At 32.1% G+C, this 21,566-nt stretch overlaps 1 protein-coding gene across 1 annotated transcript; it reads right to left on the reverse strand.

Moving 5' to 3' along the window:
• Positions 1-8,796: 8,796 nt before the first annotated feature.
• LOC143051006 (uncharacterized) lies at positions 8,797-18,736 on the reverse strand. Its single transcript, XM_076224080.1, has 9 exons — positions 18,670-18,736; positions 16,639-16,661; positions 14,316-14,437; positions 13,298-13,424; positions 12,595-12,734; positions 11,213-11,351; positions 10,562-10,769; positions 9,583-9,742; positions 8,797-9,036 (listed from the first exon to the last, which is right to left on the reverse strand). The coding sequence occupies exons 2-9, from the start codon at positions 16,648-16,650 to the stop codon at positions 8,871-8,873; spliced, it is 1,074 nt and encodes a 357-aa protein (XP_076080195.1). The 5' UTR covers positions 16,651-16,661; positions 18,670-18,736; the 3' UTR covers positions 8,797-8,870.
• Between the last annotated feature and the right edge of the window lie 2,830 nt (positions 18,737-21,566).

Raw genomic sequence — 21,566 nt, forward strand, 5'->3', positions numbered from 1 at the left:
CTGCCAACAGATCATATTTTGCTCTTTTTCCTAAGGACCGCTTGCTTAGAAAAAAAAGCCGCGAATTCATTTCTTGAAGTCTTTTTATTTGATGCAGTTGATAATCAACCCAGTGGTCAGGTGCTATAGTGAAAGCATTTTACCACTAGATCAGCGAAACAGTAATTTCTTAATTGGAGCTATTTCATTGATCATTTATTTTACCTGCAGGTTCCAAACCTTATGGCGTCGTATAGAAAACAAACTATAATATCGGTTTACTAAAAAAAATACACCAAAGCAAAATTCACGATGTAGTATCGCATGATAGTTGTGAAATATTGTAGGTTGGAATGACTTTTGAGAAGAAGGGATTTAGAAATGGAGAACACAAAAAATGAAATGAGCGGCCGATTTTTAATTTCCGATTTACGATAATTTCAAACTAAGACTTACGTGCAAGTTCTTAGACACTTTTATTTTTGAAAATGAAAGGGGTGCAATTGACAGTGGTGCTTTATTTTCGATTGTTGAACTTTAAAGAGTAAATACTTTCAAATAAATATACTGATAAAGATCATACATGATGCCCTGTTTGTATCAGTGATCCATTCAATATTGTTATTTGTTGTTTTGAAGGTAACATTGTACGAAAACGAATTTAAAGGAAGAAGCAAAGTTTTTACAAAATCATGCCCAGATTTAACAGTGGATGGCTTTAACAACATCACATCATATAGTTGATAAGACCTATGATAGTTAACACTATTAACATAAGTTCACACAAACCTTTGTAATCGACGGTTATAAACTATATGTTAAAATTTGTGAACTTTGTATATATATAAAAAAGATGTGGTACGATTGCCAATGAGACAACTCTCCACAAGATACCAAAATCACACAGAAATTAACGACTACTTATCACAAAATCATTACATTATTCTAAGTCAGGAATCTGATGTTCAGTAGATATCGTTTGTAGAAGTGGTTCATAAGTTATTCCCGTATCTCGTTTTTTATATAGATTAGGCCGTCAGTTTTCCGGTTTGAATGGTTTTACAACAGTATTGTTGGGGGCCCTTTAAGCTTGCTGCTCGGTGTGAGCCAAGGCTCCGTGTTGCAGACCTTATCTTGACCTATAATGGTTTACCTTTATAAATTGTGGTTTGGTAGAGAGTCTCATTGGCACTCATACCACATCTTCATAAATCGATTGAAGTAAACAAAAGGTCTTATGACGTAAAAGTAAGATAATTAAACTTAAAGCATACTTAAGCATACTTTAACCCTTTTCTTAATATAGTATGCTCATATTTTGAGTAAGAGCGGAAATATTGTGTTTCTGCATTTGTAAAATGGCCGTAAAAGGAGTTCACATAGTAGATATTTATATGATATTATTACGTAAGTATTTCTGTATTGGCCTTGTTATTGGTCCGAGGCTTGCTGTATTGGCCTGAGGCGAAGCGGAAGTCCAATACAGCTAGTCGAAGACCAATAACAAGGCCAATGAGGAAATACACGTAATAGTAGCTTTATTAATTAACAGGGCTAGCGCTATAAAACCAGGTTTAATCCACCATTTTCTACATTTGAAAATGCCTGTACCAAGTCAGGAATATGACAGTTCTTGTCCATTTGTTTTTGATGCATTTTGTTATTTGATTTTGCCATGTGATTATGGACTTTCCGAATTGATTTTCCTCTAAGCTCAGTATTTTTGTGATTTTACTTTCTACAGTGTTACAATATTTTTTTTAATTTTATTTCACAAGAGATAAATATTTTTATCTTGAAGTGGAGCTAACCAAATCTCAGGTTTTTTTTATTAGATGCAATTTATAAAAAAGATCTTTCCTTAATCTTTCCTTTGCCAACAAAGGTATCGATGGCGTCAACTTAGGCAATATCCTTCATCATAAATTAGTTCAATCGAAATACCTCCTTATTTCAAAGACCAGTCTGTACCAATCATTTCTTATACCTATACCAAACCTATTGCAACTAAAATTTTCAATTACAAACACGTTTTGCAGGATCTCGATATTGACGACTTCAAGTCTAAACCTCCTGATTGCACTTGTGCTAGTTCCAAATTCACATATAATCCTGCTGGCCACGTTATTACCGGTGACCTCAACATTGTTAATAACACTTCTCTACGAAATGTGTTATCGAAAGGTCCGAAATATCGTGAGCCTAAATCCATCATTTGGAAATACAACTTTAAAATTTTGATGGATTCAGTTGAGGATTATGCCAGGCAATGGGCTAAGCGCGAGAGGGAAGACGTAGACACTCTTTCCGAATGGATTACGGCAGTGAGGTTGTTGATACAAATCAGAATTAATGGGTCTATCAATGCCCATGCTAAGTCAATCTTTAAAGACCCAAATGTTGCAAAGCACCTATCCTACCTCCATGACAAATATGTTGTTGTCCCCGCAGATAAAGCCCCAAACAACATCGTTTTTGTGTATAAAACTCATTACATTAACTGCTTGATAAACGAATTAGGTATTGACAATTCACTTGGAAACTCAACATATACCCTCACGACACTTACCAAAGAGGAAATCCTGGTTAATCATAGGTCTGTTTTTTGTTCCTTTGTAATTTCAACCAAAGATGAAGAACTAGATCTGCCATCACTGTATTAGATACCTAAACTACATAAGTATCCTTACAAACAACGGTATATTGCTGGGTCTTCCAAGTGCTCCACGAAACCTCTTTCTAAATTATTAACATCTTTTTTATCAACAATCAAAGACGGACTTCAAAGTTATTGTGAAATGCCTATTCTAGAGGGGTCGTGAATCAGATGTGGATACTTAAAAATTCTAAAGATCTTTTAGAGTACATACAATCTAACTCTCTTTCATCTTGTAACAGTATTAAAACATTTGACTTTCCTACTCTTTACACCAGTATTCCACATTACAAACTAAAGACAAATTGAAAGAGTTGGCATTGCTTTGCTTCGTAAAAAAGAATGGCCAACGTAGATATAAGTATCTTGTCTTAGGGAGGGATCAATCCTACTTTGTAAAGGATCACTCTGATTTCAACAACAAATTCTCTGAAACTGATATTATCAAGATGCTTGATTTCTTGATTGACAACATATTTGTTACGTTCGGAGGACGTGTTTTTCAACAGACTGTCGGCATTCCAACGGGAACAAACTGTGCCCCTCTACTTGCCGACTTGTTTTTTTTTATTATTATGAGGCTGACTTCATGAAGGAACTTCTTAAGAAGAAAGATAAGAAGCTAGCAATATCCTTTAACTTTACTTTTCGCTATATAGATGATGTTCTTTCACTAAATAATTCAAAATTTGGTGACTATGTGGAACGCATATATCCAATCGAGCTAGAGATAAAGGATACTACAGATACAGTTAAGTCGGCCACATATCTTGACTTACATCTAGAAATTGACAATGAGGGTCGGTTGAAAACAAAACTTTACGACGAAAGAGATGATTTCAGCTTTCCAATTGTGAACTCTCCATTTCTAAGTAGCAACATTCCAGCAGCACCTGCATACGGGGTATATATCTCCCAATTGATACGATATTCCCGTGCTTGCATTTCCTATCATGATTTTCTTGATAGAGGGTTGCTGCTCACAAGGAAGCTATCAAACCAAGAGTTCCAAATGGTGAAGTTGAAATCATCCCTTCGTAAATTTTACGGACGCCATCACGAGTTGGTTGACCGTTATGGAATAACCGTTTCACAAATGATATCAGATATGTTCCTTACGACGTAACTACAATTCCCTTCCTTTTCATGAATGTGACCTACCGAATTAGACTATATACAGGATTTGATATCACATAAGCAACACGACGGGTGTCACGTGTGGAGCAGGATCTGCTAACCCTTCCGGAGCACCTGATATCACCCCTAGTTTTTTGACGGGGTTCGTGTTGTTTATTCTGTAGTTTTTTATGTTGTGTCGTGTGTGCTGTTGTTTGTTTGTCTTTTTCATTTTTAGCCATGGCGTTGTCAGTTTGTTTTAGATTTATGAGTTTGACTGTCCCTTTGGTATATTTCGTCCCTCTTTTATATATATAATGAACTGGTGCTGTTTCCAGGTGTCTTCAGCATTTTCTCATGTGATTAATTTTTCTACCCTTTCCAATCACTATAAAGTGTTACAACTTTAAATTAGACGCAACACATAAATAGTTATTGGAAAGGTACTGCCATTTACATGTGTTATGCAGAAACAAATTGAATATATTTAAAAAAAAATAATGTAGGAGTTGACATTGATACCAAATTACCAAAGAAAGATTTGCATAATTAAAGAATGCATATGCCTGTTTCGGGTTTAAAAATAAATGATAGTTTACAAAAAAAAGTGAAAGTAAACAGGTCCGAGGTCGTCAATCTACTCGTTCCCCAAACTTGACATAATTCCATTGTTTGCTTTCAAAATGCTTTTTAAATTAATGTGACCGTCTTTAGCCTGAAATATATGTCATACTGAACTTTACAGCATGTTTATGATGACTAAACGAAAACTGCGTCTTCCAAACAACTGGTTTACTTTCAGTTTGTGTTTATCGTGACTTTCAATATAAAAACAAGAGACGTTTTGAAATCCTGTATTTGTGTCAATTCGGCCAATAGAGAATAACTTGGCCAATACAGAAAAAAATCATATTTGCCGAGTTATTCTGTATTGGCCGAGTTTACACCTTATATTGGATAGGCAGTTTTCATCATATTTAGTCCAATAACAGTGTAGTTAATTAATAACATATAATAATGTAATAATTTTGTGGATATGTACCCTAGAGGTGACAGGTACTAAAGGAACATTCAAACTCAACCAGTCAAAAATAAACTGACATTGCCATGGCAAAATAGGGAAAAAAAGACTCGATAATGTGAAATGCTTGAGTTTCGTTTTGTATGAAGCATTTACGTCAAGGATTGAAAGATTTCCTTTTGATGTGGTATTTGTGCACTAAACTTGATATGAGGCTATAAAAAAACATTAACATCACACAATATGCACCTGATCATGCTTTTGTCTGACTGTTAAATTATTGGATGCTGGATGAGTGTTGATTGATATTTTTGTCTCAGATGCATGATTTTTTTATTAGTTGTTATAGCTGCAAATGCTCTCAAATCTTTACTTAGTGTCTTTTTTTTTTGGGGAAGTACAAGTACTCGTCCACGTTCACTTTATGTTTGTTAGCTATATTTCTATCTGTATCCATATGATGAGTTGAATTTTTTTCAACTGATATTTGCTATAGGCTGTTCTTATATTGTACTTTTACACCGGGTAATGAAAGGGTTGACCGCCCACAAAAAAAATGTTTAACCCCGCAACATTCATTATGTACACGTCCAAAGTAAGGAGCCCTGTCGTTCAGTGGTTGCTATTGGTTCATGTCTTTCATTATTTTGTGGTTAACGTTAAGCCGTTAGTTTTCTCAATTGAATTGTTTCATATTTTTCATGACGGGGCCTTTTAAAGCCGTTTTAAGGTTTTCATCATTGCTTAAAACTGTTGTGTTCCTCTCATATATTGTATGATGGTGTACTTCTAACCCCCTAATATTTATATGTTAAAGACATTATCTTTCAATCAGTTTAATTGATGTCTGAAGCTGGAATGTCAGTACTTTGTTGATTTATGTATGATTGTTATTTTGTTAAGTTTTGTTTTGTTACCTATTCTGACATTGGACTCGGACGTTTTTTGAGCTGAGTTTTACTGTGCGTATTGCTGTTTGTTTGTGTTTTCTGAATAGGATAGGGATATACTGGAAATATGAGATATAAAACAAGAGGCTCTCAAGATCCTGAATCGCTCACCTTAATTCTTTTGGTTAAATCTCTCATCAATGATTATTTTGGCTTTTCAATTTATTTAAATGTTTTTTGGATCGTCCTATTTTCTTCAAAAGCCAAAAAAAAAATAATCCTTTTCTCCTATGTTCTATTTTAGCCATAGGAGCTATGTTTCTTGACATACAAGGAAATAAAATATAAAGTTTATACTAGATACTCTGAAACTCATTTAGCCTAAGTTTGGCTGAAATTGATACAGCAGTTTCAAAGGAGAAGATTTTTTTAAAGTAAGTCAACATGATGAACAAATTGTGAAAAAAGTCTTTAAAGGGCAATAACTCCTTAAGGGGTCAATTGACAATTTTGGTCAAATCGACTTAATTGAAGATCTTACTTTGCTGAACATTATTGCTGTTTACAGTTTATTTCTATCTATAATTATATTCAAGATAATAAACAAAAACAGCAAAATTTCCTTAAAATTATCAATTCAGGGGCAGCAACCCAACAACAGGTTGTCTGATTCATCTGAAAATTTCAGGGTAAATAGATCTTGACCTGATAAACAATATTACCCAACGTCAGATTTGCTCTAAATGCTTTGGTTTTTGAGTTATAAGCCAAAAACTGCATTTGACCCCTATGTTTTATTTTTAGCAATGGCGACCATGTTTGTTGATAGATCATAACTTCGGATACAATTTACAAACTAGATACCCTCAGGAACATTCAGTTAAAGTTTGGAAGTATTTGGCCCAGTAGTTTCAGAGGAGAAGATTTTTGTAAAAGATTACTAAGATTTACGAAAAATGGTTAAAAATTGACTATAAAGGGCAATAACTCCTAAAGGGGTCAACTGACCATTTCAGTCATGTTGACTTATTTGTAAATCTTACTTTGCTGAACATTATTGCTGTTTACAGTTTATCTCTATCTATAATAATATTCAAGATAATAACCAAAAACAGCAAAATGTCTTTAAAATTACCAATTCAGGGGCAGTAACCCAACAACAGGTTGTCTGATTCATCTGAAAATTTCAGGGCAGATAGATCTTGACCTGATAAACAATATATCCCATGTCAGATTTGCTCTAAATGCTTTGGTTTTTGAGTTATAAGCCAAAAACTGCATTTGACCCCTATGTTCTATTTTTAGCAATGGCGACCATGCTTGTTGATAGATCACAACTTCGGATACAATTTACAAACTAGATACCCTAAGGAACATTCAGTTAAAGTTTGGAAGTATTTGGCCCAGTAGTTTCAGAGGAGAAGATTTTTGTAAAAGATTACTAAGATTTACGAAAAATGGTTAAAAATTGACTATAAAGGGCAATAACTCCTAAAAGGGTCAACTGACCATTTCCGTCCTGTTGACTTATTTGTAAATCTTACTTTGCTGAACATTATTCCTGTTTACAGTTTATCTCTATCTATAATAATATTCAAGATAATAACCAAAAACAGCAAAATTTCCTTAAAATTACCAATTCAGGGGCAGCAACCAAACAACAGGTTGTCTGATTCATCTGAAAATTTCAGGGCAGATAGATCTTGACCTGATAAACAATATTACCCCATGTCAGATTTGCTCTAAATGCTTTGGTTTTTGAGTTATAAGCCAAAAACTGCATTTGACCCATATGTTCTATTTTTAGCAATGGCGACCATGTTTGTTGATAGATCAAAATTTCGGATATAATTTATAAATTAAATACCCTAAGGAACATTCAGTTAAAGTTTGAAAGTATTTGGCCCAGTAGTTTCAGAGGAGAAGATTCTTGAAATAGTTTACGACGACAGACGACGACAGACGACGACAGACGACGGACGACAGACGACGACGGACGCCAAGTGATCGCATAAGCTCACTTGTCCCTTCGGGACAGGTGAGCTAAAAAAAGACATGCTTAATACCACAACATTTTTTTTCGCCTGTCCAAAGTCAGAAGCCTGTGGCCTTTGTTAGTCTTGTACGATTTTTAATTTTAGTTTCTTTAATACATTTCGGAGTTTATTATGACGTCCATTATCACTGAAATATAAAATATTTTTGTTTAGGGGTCAGTTGAAGCACGCCTCCAGGTACGGAATTTTCTAGGTGTATTGAAGGCCCATTGGTGGCTTTTTCTGCTCTTTGGTTGGGCTATTGTCTCTTTGACACATTCTCAATTTTGTTTAAAAGATATCTCATGTCATTTATAAGATATCTTATATAGAAAATTATGTAAGATATTTTTTGTCTTGTTTACTAGTATTTGTTTGTTTGTCTTTTTCTTTTTTAGGCATAGTGTTGTCAGTTTGTGTTCGATCTGTGAGTTTGATTGTCCCCCTGGTATCTTTCGTTCCTGTTTTGTGAATCATGTAGATAACGTAACTATTTAAGAGATATTACAAACTATAAAAGATATTTCATGAACTATTTATTCAGTTTATTGAAGTTAGAATAAATGGTAAAATGATTTGCAATAGACATCTCTTTATTTTTATTCAGGCATTGACTAAGAGCGCTCCAAGAAATTATGAAAACAAAACGAAAAGGAAAAAAAAAACGTTTGTACTTATTTATTTGTTATAAGATTTTACAGCTCAATATACAACTTTGGAATCAGACGTCATGTATAAACAAGTTTCAGAGTTAGTTGACAGTTTGAAAACATCTGACCCATTTTGACCTTGGATTTTAACTGGACCAAACTTTTTTTAAACATATATTCACAACACAGATTTTTCAAATTGTGTTTTCTAAACTCATCAAATGCTATTTTATTGATAAAAATGAGTCCTCTAAGAAACAACTATGAACGAACAATCAACACTCAAAACCCAAAACACATACAATACTTAATTTCTTTAGCAAAGGAGCGAATGTTGTGTTCTCGAAACGATTACTTATATAACATGTACGTACATAGACACAATAATAACTATATGATCATTAATAACTACACTTTTAAAATATACAAACATGATAAAACGAAAAGGTAACATTGTTTCATTTATGAAAAAGAACTGCACATACAGAACACCTTATTAACTTTTTTTGTTCGCTATGCATGCTATGGTAGTTTTGCTTCGTTGAAATCAGTATGGAAATCAAAGAACTGGCATCCATAAAATATACCCTTTTCTGTAATTGTACGTTCTGTGTCGTTTCCGTAACACAATATGGCAGTGAATGGAATGTTGATATTTCCTTGAGTAAGTTTTGATGTCATAGTTACTCTACAATTTAACAAAAAAATAATCAATCTCACGCATGATTTGCAGATGTCAGCATATAATTCTAAGGCCCTTTTTCTTTTAAAGTTTCTATAAAAAACGCCATAATCCACGCTTCAAACGAATGATATTTTTGAACACATTGGTTTCATCCTTTGACGATAATACCGAATTTCCGAATGATTATATTGTAGAAAAATCTAAAAAAAAAATCAATAAGTTGATTTGTTTTTATTTGTTTTCTGCTATTTAACTTTGTACTATGCTTGAGTTTGAACTGTGTTACGCTTGCGAATTATTCATTTTTCTTGTATGCATTGAGCTACTCGGTGTTCATATCTATCTTTACGTAGCCAATGTCCATGTTTTTTTTGCATTTTTTTTAATAATTATTCCTTATCCTCCAACTTAACTTCATCGCTTTCATAGCGCATATTTTGAACAATCAACATGATACCATCATTATAATCAGCCGATGTGTTATAACAGGATGTATATGTAATTCTGTAAGCAGTTTGAGGTCTAATAACTATACTACACTATACATACGTTGAATACCGTGGAATTTTTGAAGGATACTCTGCAATCCATGTCTCTGTTTTTGATCTTTTTGTTCCCGCATTTATCCCCATACTAACAGACATCTCGGCACTAATACTGACTTCAGATTCACCAACTAACGGAATTCCAACATACGCTGATATTGATGCTTTAGTAACATAAAAAATGACATATGTAAACCAATTGTTTCTCTAAATATATATAGTTAAATTTGTAGTAGATATCATCTCTATTGGTGAAAGTCCAGACAAAACTATATCGACAATCAAAATGTTAAATGTCTGTATGTTCAATTGATACTTCATGTAATTTTAATATTGGTCTTGAACATGGAAAATTTGCAATGTTAAATCTTTCTCAACATAGTGTTTACTAAATGCACTCTATTAACTTCAACATATTTAAGAGATCGGGTAAATTATTAAAAAACCCTGATAATTACTGATTATAAATATTCGAGCACCTCTGATAGTCTTATATGTACGTACATGAGTCTGACTGCATGGGACTATTGATAAGTTTTTACGGGCGTGACGAAACAGGTAAACTCTCCATTTCTACATTACAGGGTTCGTGTTGTTTATTCTTTAGTTTTCTATGTTGTGTCATGTGTACTATTGTTTTTCTGTTTGTTTTTTTTCATTTTTAGCCATGGCGTTGTCAGTTTGTTTAGATTTACGAGTTTGACTGTCCCTTTGGTATCTTTCGTCTCCTTTTACAGCCTTCAGCATGATAAGAGACATAATTACCATTCTCATCGTTACACATGTGAGTACATGGCATAGCGTTAGCGTTTGTATTAATCTAAATCCAAAATGAGCATATTCATCTAAAATTTGAGGATTCTTTGTACTGAATTTGCATTGATATTTATATACCAGTTAATGAATTGCATTGAATAACAGAGACACAAAGGAATTGAATTACGTTCTTATTCAGAAAAATACTTTTCATAACGTAAATTTACATGCTACTTTAGCTGCTCTGTCCCATCTGAATTCGTACGTATCTTCCCTTTGTATCGTCACTTCGTCGGTTTTCGTCACTGTCTGTTCTACTGAGGTATTATTCACTTGTGTCCAGCTGAAGACTGACGTTGGGGTCCTGACAATATTTGCTCTCTCCAAGTCATAGTCAATTTGTAGTAACGTCATATTACCTTCAGGTGAGGGTTTCTTGAATATAAAAAAAACGACTTCAATTATACCAACAAAGACAAAGACGAAAAAACAACTAATCAAACCTTTTAGCTTAATGAGTTTTTTTCGTGATTCTAAGAGTTATTCTGTGTGTTTAACAGTCCTCTTCGTAACTTCAAACTTATACAACGAGTTCATTATTGTTTATAAGTGGTACATTGTAGCACAAACATGTTCCCCTTTTGTATAAAGCACAAACATTAACCGACATCTGCCACTGGTTGTGTTTCTTAATCTTTAATGTTTTTTTTAGTGTTTTTTAAACAGTTATCCTATACGTATTTTTCATTTGGTCAAAGTGTGGACTTTTATTGTCCTCGGATTTAATACCGTTTACCTTGCATAAGGCATTTGTATTCATACCTAACTGCTTGTGTTAAGATATAATTTTAAACAGAACATATCTAACCGATATTTACCACCATTATCTTGCTAAACGAGGAAATCCTGTCATTTTTAAATCCACCTTCATCATTTGCTTTTACAGAAGCGGTATACTTCCCTTTCAAAAACAGACTTTGCTCTCCATCATAATTAGGGTATCTATATCCAATCCATCTACATAAAAACGAAATGCTTTATACATGATAATCTGGCAATGATTTGCTGTTTATTGTATTGAATCATCATCGACATGAACAATTAAAAGTTTCTGAATAGGTTGTTTGTGATAGTTTCGCACATAGGGTTATTAAATATGAATTTCATCAATAAATAATATAATTTTGCAATGACCTGTTAAGAGTAAAGCATGGCGTGGTTGTCTAGTTATTTTTGTTTTGGTTCTTTTCATGTATATCAAGTGTGTAAGTTGTAATTTGATAAATGAAAAAGTAAAATCACAAAAATACTGAACTACGAGGAAAATTCAAAACGGAAAGTCCTTTATCAAATGACAAAATCAAAAGATAAAACACATCACATGAATGGACAACAACTGTCATATATCTGACTTGGTACCGGTATCACTTTTATCAAGCTAGTAGCTTCTTAGATAGATGAGCATAATCACATACTCTCGTATTTTGGTCGATTATTGGAAAAATATCACCTATTAATTTTATAGGAAAATTATTCCATAAAAAATGGACGAAGACAACGGACGCCATGTAATGATGAAAGCCTACTTGGCCGTTTGTGCCAGAATATGTTCTCAATGTCAATGAATCTATGACATTGTATTTATTTCTTTTCTCCTGATTTGATATTTAAATCAACTGTTGTATTGATCAAAGACTACACTTTTCAGCTAATCACATGTCCAGTGCGAGACAATTATATTACAAGGATCACAACACTTTTCTGTCAACCAAGAAATGTTTTTTAAACCAAAGATCAATGTTCTATAATTATAAATTTCGTATAATGATTTTCCTTGAACATTTTGAATGACGCTAATTATGTCTCCAGAACTTCCTCCTTGTTTTTGCTTTGTAATCAATGAAAATATCTTTATCTAATTATTCTCATTATTTTTCCGTCTATGTGTTGGATATGAACGTGTCCACTGCTCTTCCTAAATGAAAGCTAGATGAGATCATGATTATCCAACATTTCTAATCGCTATTAATCAACCTGAACTAAGAAAAGAAAATTAGGTCTCCTTCAAAAATATCGTTTAAAAAACTATATATGGTACTGAAATTAAAAAAAATGCGTGCATTCAATATGATTGCATTAAAAACGGGACAAAATAGAATGCAAAAAATAAATTATTGCGATTTGATGAAAATCTTTCTAAATACGTGAAATCAAACATACCAAATAATAGAGATTGATTAAAAAATGTAAATAGACTTACGCGCCTGTTTTAACCACAATTGATGACATTCTGTTATCAAATTTGTACCATTTTAGGTTCTCTACGTCATCGATGAATGTCAGAGACCGCCCAGAAAAATTGTTTTCATATACTATACATTCCGGCTCCTCTGTGAAATCCTAGTATAGAAATAATTTTCTCAGTTGAGTGTCCGAATTGCTTTTCGGGACTAACCGTCGCAAATAAGTAATTTGTGCATGAGGGATTTTACATGTCGATACATAAGTGGCTCCCATCATTTATCTTATATAAAATAGTCATATCACATTTTTTCTCCTTATCTCAGCTCTTCTTCTGTACATTTTATGGAGAATGCACTTTTTCATATATATTTCAAGTTTATGTTTACCTTTTTCGGATATGGCTTTATTTAACTCGATGTATCTTATGAAAACAGACTTTACCAGTTCAAATTTGTTTTCTTTACTAGCTGAGGAATACATCCAGATGCACTTGCAATAAATAAAATTTGTTTTTCTCTACTGAATAAAAAGTACCATATTGCAATTTCAACTAGACAATCTTTGTTTGTAGGAGGAAAAGGTGATGTGTATCATCATAATCAGTATAATTAATACAATTTTAACGATGTTCACATCATATTAAATGAGAGAGCAAATACTTGTAATGAGACAGATAGTGACTTATTTCAAAGATCGATAAAAATTTAATTTGTACATACGTAGTTGCCTATCAATTTTACAGATGACGCTCTATTGTTGAAATATTTTGAAAATTTATTATACACGTCACCTTCCTGGATTACGAATATATTTCCTTCGTAGTTCTTTCTCTTATAAAGTATCCAGCTGTTAAAAAAAAGCATGAAAAAGTCATTTTAGTGAAACACATATTTTATAACAGTTTATTGCACGCTCAAATGACTTTACCAGGTCAAGAGTATAACAGTTGGTATCCGTCCCGTCGTTGTGTTTTGGGGTATTGATTTTTCCATTTGATAACGGACTTTTCGTTTTGAATTTTACACGGAGTTCGATTTGTTTTTGTTATTTTATTCTACTAATGTGTATCTTTGAACTCTTTACCTTAAAATTGGAGGATAACATTTTCATTGTAGTAGTCAAATATGAATTTATATAAGACAAATTATCATTTAAAATTACAAAAACTTCAAAATAATGAATAATCGTTCAATCATCATGATTACAAAATGACTTTTTTTCAACTGAATATAGTTTTCTATTGATTTTTTTGTTGTTGCTTATTTATCATCGACTTTGAATTAAAGGATACAAGAGATACATTTACTTCATAACGCTGACTAAGACCTTATGTTGACAGAAACAGTCGATTGATAATACAAGTTTTCGACAAAAGATTTTAATGCAGCGTTCCGATTATGAATTTTCGATTTATATACGTTCCATATGTACAACGAATTTCAATAACTTGTGCTTCCTACTAGGCGCGTTTTTGACATTTTCCCCCTAATATATCTGTTTGTTTGCCTGAACCATGTTCTTTATGACACTTACTTATACTTGAACCTGCTATTTTATTGGGGACGAGTTTACAAGTGGTATGGCATATATTTCTTTAAAAAATAAAAAAAAAATGTGTGTTTCCCTTGTTCCCATGAAAGCACGATGGTATCCAACGAATATGAAATGAATCCGATTTAATAAAATATCCGTGAATAAAACTTGAAAAATAAGAAATGACATGATTGTTATACATACACTCCTCTGTCGCACTTTACGCTCGATGTTATGTTGTTGAAGCCAAAGTCAAGTAAATTTGGACATGAATCTGTTATCTCTTGGCTTCTCCCTTTGAAATTTTTGTTTTCGTACAATGTTATCTACAATAACAGTTACATAATTAGTGAAATCAGTATAGACAGGTAAAGGCAGCTTGTATTTTGGAACTTTATAAAACAGTATAAAACACGTTTATAAAATGAGTTATAGTTTTATAAACAATAGAAACATGGAGAAAAATATGTCGAAAAAACATAGCACGTGTCTTTATAAAAAGCTTATTTATATTTATGTAATCGATGATATGTTGATATGTTATGCAAATGAAAAACAATTACGGGATTAAATTTTTCTGGATTGCATTAAAATCATAATAGGGTGGTGCATTAACGATAACAACTTTGATATTTAAGATTCATGATACAAGTGTAAGTACTTGACTGTAATGGTAATTTAGCAAAGGAGTAGGTCCGGTAAGGACCGATTTTGGCCTAAAATTTCAGTTTCATCTGACGAAAGATTTTGACCACTTTTTAAACACTTAAGTGTCTATTTCATATGATGCAATTAATTTATGTGAAAGATTTTAACTTATTTAGTCATTAAAAACGATCCGATCTAGGCTCAAATATGAGAAATCTACCAAATATGCGAAAAAATGTCACTTTTCAGATGTTTTTTTGTCAAAAACGAAAGTGGCCGCATCCGTGTTCATCCTCAATCTTTATATATGTTATGTATTATCATCAAATACAACTTCCATTTCAATATTTTGCATGAACACGAATGCGGCCACTTTCGTTTTACACGGAAACTGTCTAAAATTTAACTAAAATGCTGGAATTGTGAAGATTTCAGTAATTTAGCATGAATTAAGGGTGCTAGTTCTCAATATATGTGCATTGTATTGTCAAAAAGAGCCCATATTTATGTAGCAGAACCTTTCTACTATCCAATAAATGACTAAAAGTTTACATTTTAACAATTTTGTAAAACTGCTATATTTTGGGGCCAAAATGGGGTCTTACTGGACCTACTCCTTTGCTATTATGTGTGTTGAAGCACTTTATCTAAACAGTTAATTGTGATATTTAAGTAATAAAGGTGTAATCATTGCAGAATAATTTAACACGTTAAGACAGAAGGAGAGAATCAATATAACAATAAAGTATAGATGTCAGAACATTTAGCACCCGAAAACTTAAATGATTGTGAAAATAATCAATCAATCTTTAATATAAAATACAAATTTTAAATCTAACTGATAGTGCATCGTATTTCACCAAGACAGGATTGGGGTCGTTGTTAAAATTTTAAAGAGTTATAGCCTATGTTGACGGTGATATCGAAATTACACTATATCGTGTATCCTTTTAAAACATAACCAATAGCCGCACATATCAATTGAAATCACATGCATAATTCTTCCGATGTTGTTCTGCATTTTAAAATCTTTCTTCAATATTGTTTTGATGATCTTTCGGATATTCAAACTATAAATACATACATTGATATGAGTGAATACTATATATTAAATTGCTCATATCTAATTGTAAGTTCAGGACGGCGTCTAACACTAAATTGAGTGTCACTCTTTGTATGACGTCATTAACGCTTCATTGTAGGATTGATTTACCTTGCTGTCGATGATTTCATCAAATATAAACTTTAATATAATAATTGTACAAAGGCTATTACTTATTACCCGTTGAACCCTTTGGAAACTTGCAAAAGAAGCAAACTCGACACAAAAGTTATATAATTTGTGTGGAATAAGCAGTACCTCAATAATTGGCAGTCTCGAATTTGTGTTTAGGTCAAGCGGTTGTATTTACTAATAGCTGAACGACGAGAACATTTCTTTTGTCTCTAACTATTCGTTTACGGACATACATTTATCTATACGTTTCGTATACAGTAAATCTCTTTTTATTACGGATTTTTTAGTTTACGCAATTTGCAATTAAGATAAATAAACTCATCATAGATACCAGGATTTAAATTTTATATTTACGCCAGACGCGCGTTTTGTCAAAGACTCGTGAGTGGCGCTCGAATCAAAAAGAGTTAAAAAGGCTTAAACAAATATGAAGGTTAAGAGCATTGAGAACCAAACATTCTTTAAAGTTTTGCCAAACACAGCTGAGGCAATCAATTTCTGTAAATATCCAGTATCAAATATCGATAAACATCATGTAAAATTTAACGTTTATTTATGCACTCTAATTAAAACATTTTTGTGTAAAACAAAGCCTACATCAAGTAAACTCTGGATTTCACACTTAAAACAATAAATATTTACCTTTGGTTCCATATTAACAGCCCCTGAAATAAGATTATTAAAATTATGAGAATATTCAAAAAGTGTCAACTAATATTATTTTCTGTGCTGACCAATCCACAGTTACAAATTTGTCAAAAAAAAAACAAGCTTTATAATCGTAACATGTGTGTCAAAGTCTCCAAATTTGTAATTTATCATTGATAGCACTTAAACATGTTAAAGTGACAGTCTTGAAGGCTGGATCACGCAAACATTCAAAGCAGAAGACACGGATGCACAACTTAATTGTTCAAAATTGATTTATAATGCATTAAAAGAAGAATAGGTTGCCAATTAAGATCGAATTACCAGGGTTAATAAAAGATCCATAGCTTTACCTAATAAATTGAAAATACATTAACAGTTAATAAAAGATCCATAGCTTTACCTAATAAATTGAAAATACATTAACACTACTTTTTATTGGTAACGCTGTATATAAATATATCACTTATATCGATCAAATAACGAGAGCTTGTTTTAGCCTCCATCACGATGTTCTATACATGTTAGAAGAACACCGTATCTCATTGTTCCGATATTTGCTTTCACTGCTCACATATAACACGGAGGTATATATGATTTCTATGTAATAAGTTTATCAAGGAATCAGTTATTATATTAGGAATGACTCTAAAAATATCTTTACTGTTGATGAAATTAAATTAAGGACAAATTTAAATAGTGTTTTATTTGTTTTATTAATCGCTACTACCCTTTTAGCTAATGTAGGTTATATTAAGATTTGTCAATCTATAATAACCTTCTTCATACAGCAATGGGTCGTAACCTCTCCTGGCTGACCATCAGTTCTAGGGTATATTTCCAGTTCATGCAGTATTCAGTACGTCGGTACTGACATGACTTATCATAAAACACTTTAAAATTGTCCGTTTAAAAAGAAATTATAAAGTTACTAAAGTTTCAAATTGAATAGACTACATTTAACTAAATATGATTAAGCTAGTTTGGTTTTTATGACATGTATGAATCCCTGCAGCCAAAAACTTAGAAAACATATATATAGATTAATGGAGAGTTGTATTATAAGAATTAGAGACTGATGGGCAAAATAATGTTTGATACAAATCGACCTTTTAAGTTACGCTAAAATAAATAAAAAAATGTATAAAAAGCCAAATAGAGTACGAAGTTAAGGTGTTCTTAGGACCGTAAATCCTAGATATAAATATATTGAACTCCGAGGAAAACTCAAACCGGAAAATCAAATCAAATGTCAAAATGAAAGGATCAAACGAACGGACAACAACTGTCATATTCCTGACGATAATAGTTTCGAGGTTAATATTAAAAAACATCGAGACAAAAGTAGTCAATTGACGGTTTCTGGCAGATAGGCTGAACGGAAAAAAGAGTTGCTTATGAGTTTAACCTTAACTCGTTTTTATTTTTGATATAATTTCTATTTTACACCATTGTGGTCATACTTTTAACTTGCCCTTCGTTTGCATCTTTTTTTTTTCAAACCAGGTACCTCGGTTAAGGATGAGCTATAATGAATTCAATAAAAAGATGCCCATAGTATAAAAAACCGTGTTTTAACGACGTCAGAAAAGATTACAGGAAATTCAAATTCTAATGTTTAAAATATCAACAGTTACCTTTATATTACGATGTAGTTTTGTGGTAGTCGTAGCGCTAAATAAACAATGATGCACATCGTCAAAAAAGAAAAACCCTAAAAGATAAATTTTATCGATATTCATACATTTGTTTCACATTATATGCCGAAGTGTTGAATAACTTACCAAAGCACTTTCTTTATAAAAATTGCCCTTTAAGTGAAACAAAAAAAACAAAGGCTAACACTACCAAAGAGACGTTCAAATCCATGAGTTAAATATAAATTAAACGTCAGGGCAAAACAAGAAAATTTCCAAAAATACAAAACACAACTTTAGACAATTGTGTATTTTATCTTAAAATTCTATTCATTGTTAATGAATTAAACAATTAACTTGAAAAAAAAAAGAAACAAGTGCAACTTACGAAAACCAGTCTAAATCTTCTATATCATGTTCGTTCACCTATAGATTTTAAATGTTTTTGTTTTCTTATTTTTATATAGCAAAAAATATTATTGATTTTCCCGTTGTATAACATAACCCGGAAGCATATTAAGTGTTAATGACCTACTGATTCTACCCGTCGAAAACGAGGCAATGGTCGCTATTTAACGACATTTGGCCTGAGGGAACTTCTTTGATTGAATTATACAAGATAGAACAATAATAATATATGTTATAAGATTCTTTTATGATAACACCTTTCGTTAGGAAAAATATGAGCATTAACGAGTACTTGGTAAGATAACAGGGGCCATTATTGTCTAGTACACTAATAATACTGTCAAGTGCAAAAGTTATCAATGACAATTTATTGATTTCATGTTCATTTACGAAAAAATAACAAATTCTGCCTTCCATATTAATCTATTTTCAATTTAAAACTAAATTTTATGATTATAGAAATTTATTTAAATTATTTTGTAAACTTTGTTAAAGTAACCATTTAGACGTTAAATGACACAATAATGATGATAAAAAAGTAGGACCTGTTTATGTATCTTATTCGTTTAAATGAACGTTAATTATGCAATAATCTAGTCAATGTCATATGAATCTTCTAATTAAAAACAACATGAATATGTTTTTTTCTGTTTTGAATGTTTATAAGATCTTTATCAAGGCTACGATCTGCCAAAATCAGAAGTTTTAAATTTGTTTGTGATGAACTACCGCTGAATGAAATACTATTATCATACCAATTTATGAGCATTATTTTTTTTGGTCTGTGCGTCCGTTCGTCCGTTCGTCTGTTCGTCCGTCTGTTCGTTCGTTCGTCCATCAGTCCCACTGCAGGTTAAAGTTTTGGTCGAGGTAGTTGTTGATGAAGTAGAAGTCCAATCAACTTGAAACTTAGTATACATAATCCTTATGATATGATCATTCTACTGTTTAATGCAAAATTAGAGGTTTTACCCCAAATTCACGAGTCCACCAAACATAGAAAATAATAATGCGGATGCAGCATCCGTGTACTAGGGACACATTCTTGTTATATAATAAGTTAGAGATTTGTAACAAACATACTAAATAAAGGCAACAGTAGTATACCGCTGTTCAAAACTCATAAATCTATTGACAAAAAACAAAATCGGGATAACAAACTAAAACTGAGGGAAACGCATTAAATATTAGAGGAGAACAACGACACAACATTAAAATGTAACACACACAGCAACGGATTAAGCATTAGACAAAATCCTATGAGAATAATCAATATAACATGAAAACCAAATACATGAATTTGGGATAGAAAAGTACCGTGACACGTCTTATAATAATGTGAATTCACACTCAAATATAGGAGAAAACAAACGACACAACGGAAACACAATGTAAAAATGTTACACACAGAGAAACGAACTATGATATAACAATGGCCATTCTCCTGACTTGGTACAGGACATTTTTAAAGAAAAAATGGTGGGTTGAACCTGGTTTTGTGGCATTCCAAACCTCGCACTTTGATGGCATTGTTAAATATAACATTAAAATTACAACATAATAATACAGGACTACAATACAAATAAATAGGAGAACGTATTAGGCAAAGAAACACATGAATAATAGATAACAAAAGGCATCAGGTTTAAAATTCATTACGTCAAAAACGCGCCTCGTCCAAACAAGAATTACCAGTGACGCTCTGTACAACTCTGAGGATCAAAAGTTGGAAAAGGTTGTGCCAAATACGGCTAGGGTTTTCTGCTTGTGATAAGAACATCCTTATTATATAGAACAATTTATGCTATTGCAAACAGTTAATTTAATCAAATGAATATAAAAGATTTACATGATAAAACTGACGTCTTAACTAATTACAGAAAACAAAACCCGAATATATAATACATTGAAGACCAACACAGAAAATAGACACGCCCGACTCAGTGACAAACTAGGCCTAAACGCAAAAAGTTATAACAATGACGTCACATACGAACGAAATGGTGAAAAGGCACAATATTACGTCATGCAGACATTTGAATTTCTGAAACAGCACAAATATGACGTCATATTTTAAAAATTATGTCTAAAAAATAAGAGAGAAATAGGATTGATATAAGATTATAATAGAACTAAATACTGATATTACATTTACTAAGACATACATGCATTTACAACTTAGTTAAATATTTATTCATGCATTGGTCCAACCATTTCTATGACATTAAAAGTTCAAAAACTCTTGTTATATGACTTTACACATATTGCATTAAATGATTTACAGTTTAAATCGATAAATTTGAAAACAAGTTAAATTTTGATTAAATTCCAACCAAAATAAAAACAAAAATATGTCTGTGTGAGATACATAAAGTAAAAAAGAAGTATAAGAGTTTGAATAAATGTTGTCATAAAAGTATAAAACAAAATCCATTGTCATTGTTTGTAGTAGAGAAATAGTATACGGTTAATATTTGTTTAGGTCATACTTCATTTATAGTCTGGCGGCTACAAGCATATTTCAGACGAATTGTGCACATCCTGTTACAAGCATGAAATATGGCATAGACCTTCCTCAACTATTACTCTTTTATTTCAGATAGGGAGGCATTTGAAAAAAATGTCTCACTTCCGGTAAAATCCAAAATGGCGGACTTCATACTTAAATCAGCCCAATTTCGAAGGCTAGCGTGTAAAAATGTGTTATTATCATGCTACTATCATAATATTTGGTACAGACCTTTGTTTTTTACTACTTTTGGATAAATTAAATAGATTAGATGTCTTCAGAAACCCCACTTTCGGTTAAAATCCAATATGGCTGACATTGTACTTAAATAAGCTTATTTTTTAGGGAGGGTAACTGAAATGTGTTTT

Source organism: Mytilus galloprovincialis, chromosome 11 (assembly GCF_965363235.1).
Source record: "Mytilus galloprovincialis chromosome 11, xbMytGall1.hap1.1, whole genome shotgun sequence".
Taxonomy (NCBI): Eukaryota; Metazoa; Mollusca; class Bivalvia; order Mytilida; family Mytilidae; genus Mytilus; species Mytilus galloprovincialis.

What these genes read in the sequence shown, in the direction of transcription:
- LOC143051006 (XM_076224080.1), bottom strand. An exon ending in TAAAATTGATAGGCAACTAC is followed by an intron (nt 12,735 to 13,297) that starts GTATGTACAAAT and finishes TTTCTATACTAG; the next exon opens with GATTTCACAGAGGAGCCGGA. An exon ending in CGTTTAGCAAGATAATGGTG is followed by an intron (nt 10,770 to 11,212) that starts GTAAATATCGGT and finishes TTTATATTCAAG; the next exon opens with AAACCCTCACCTGAAGGTAA.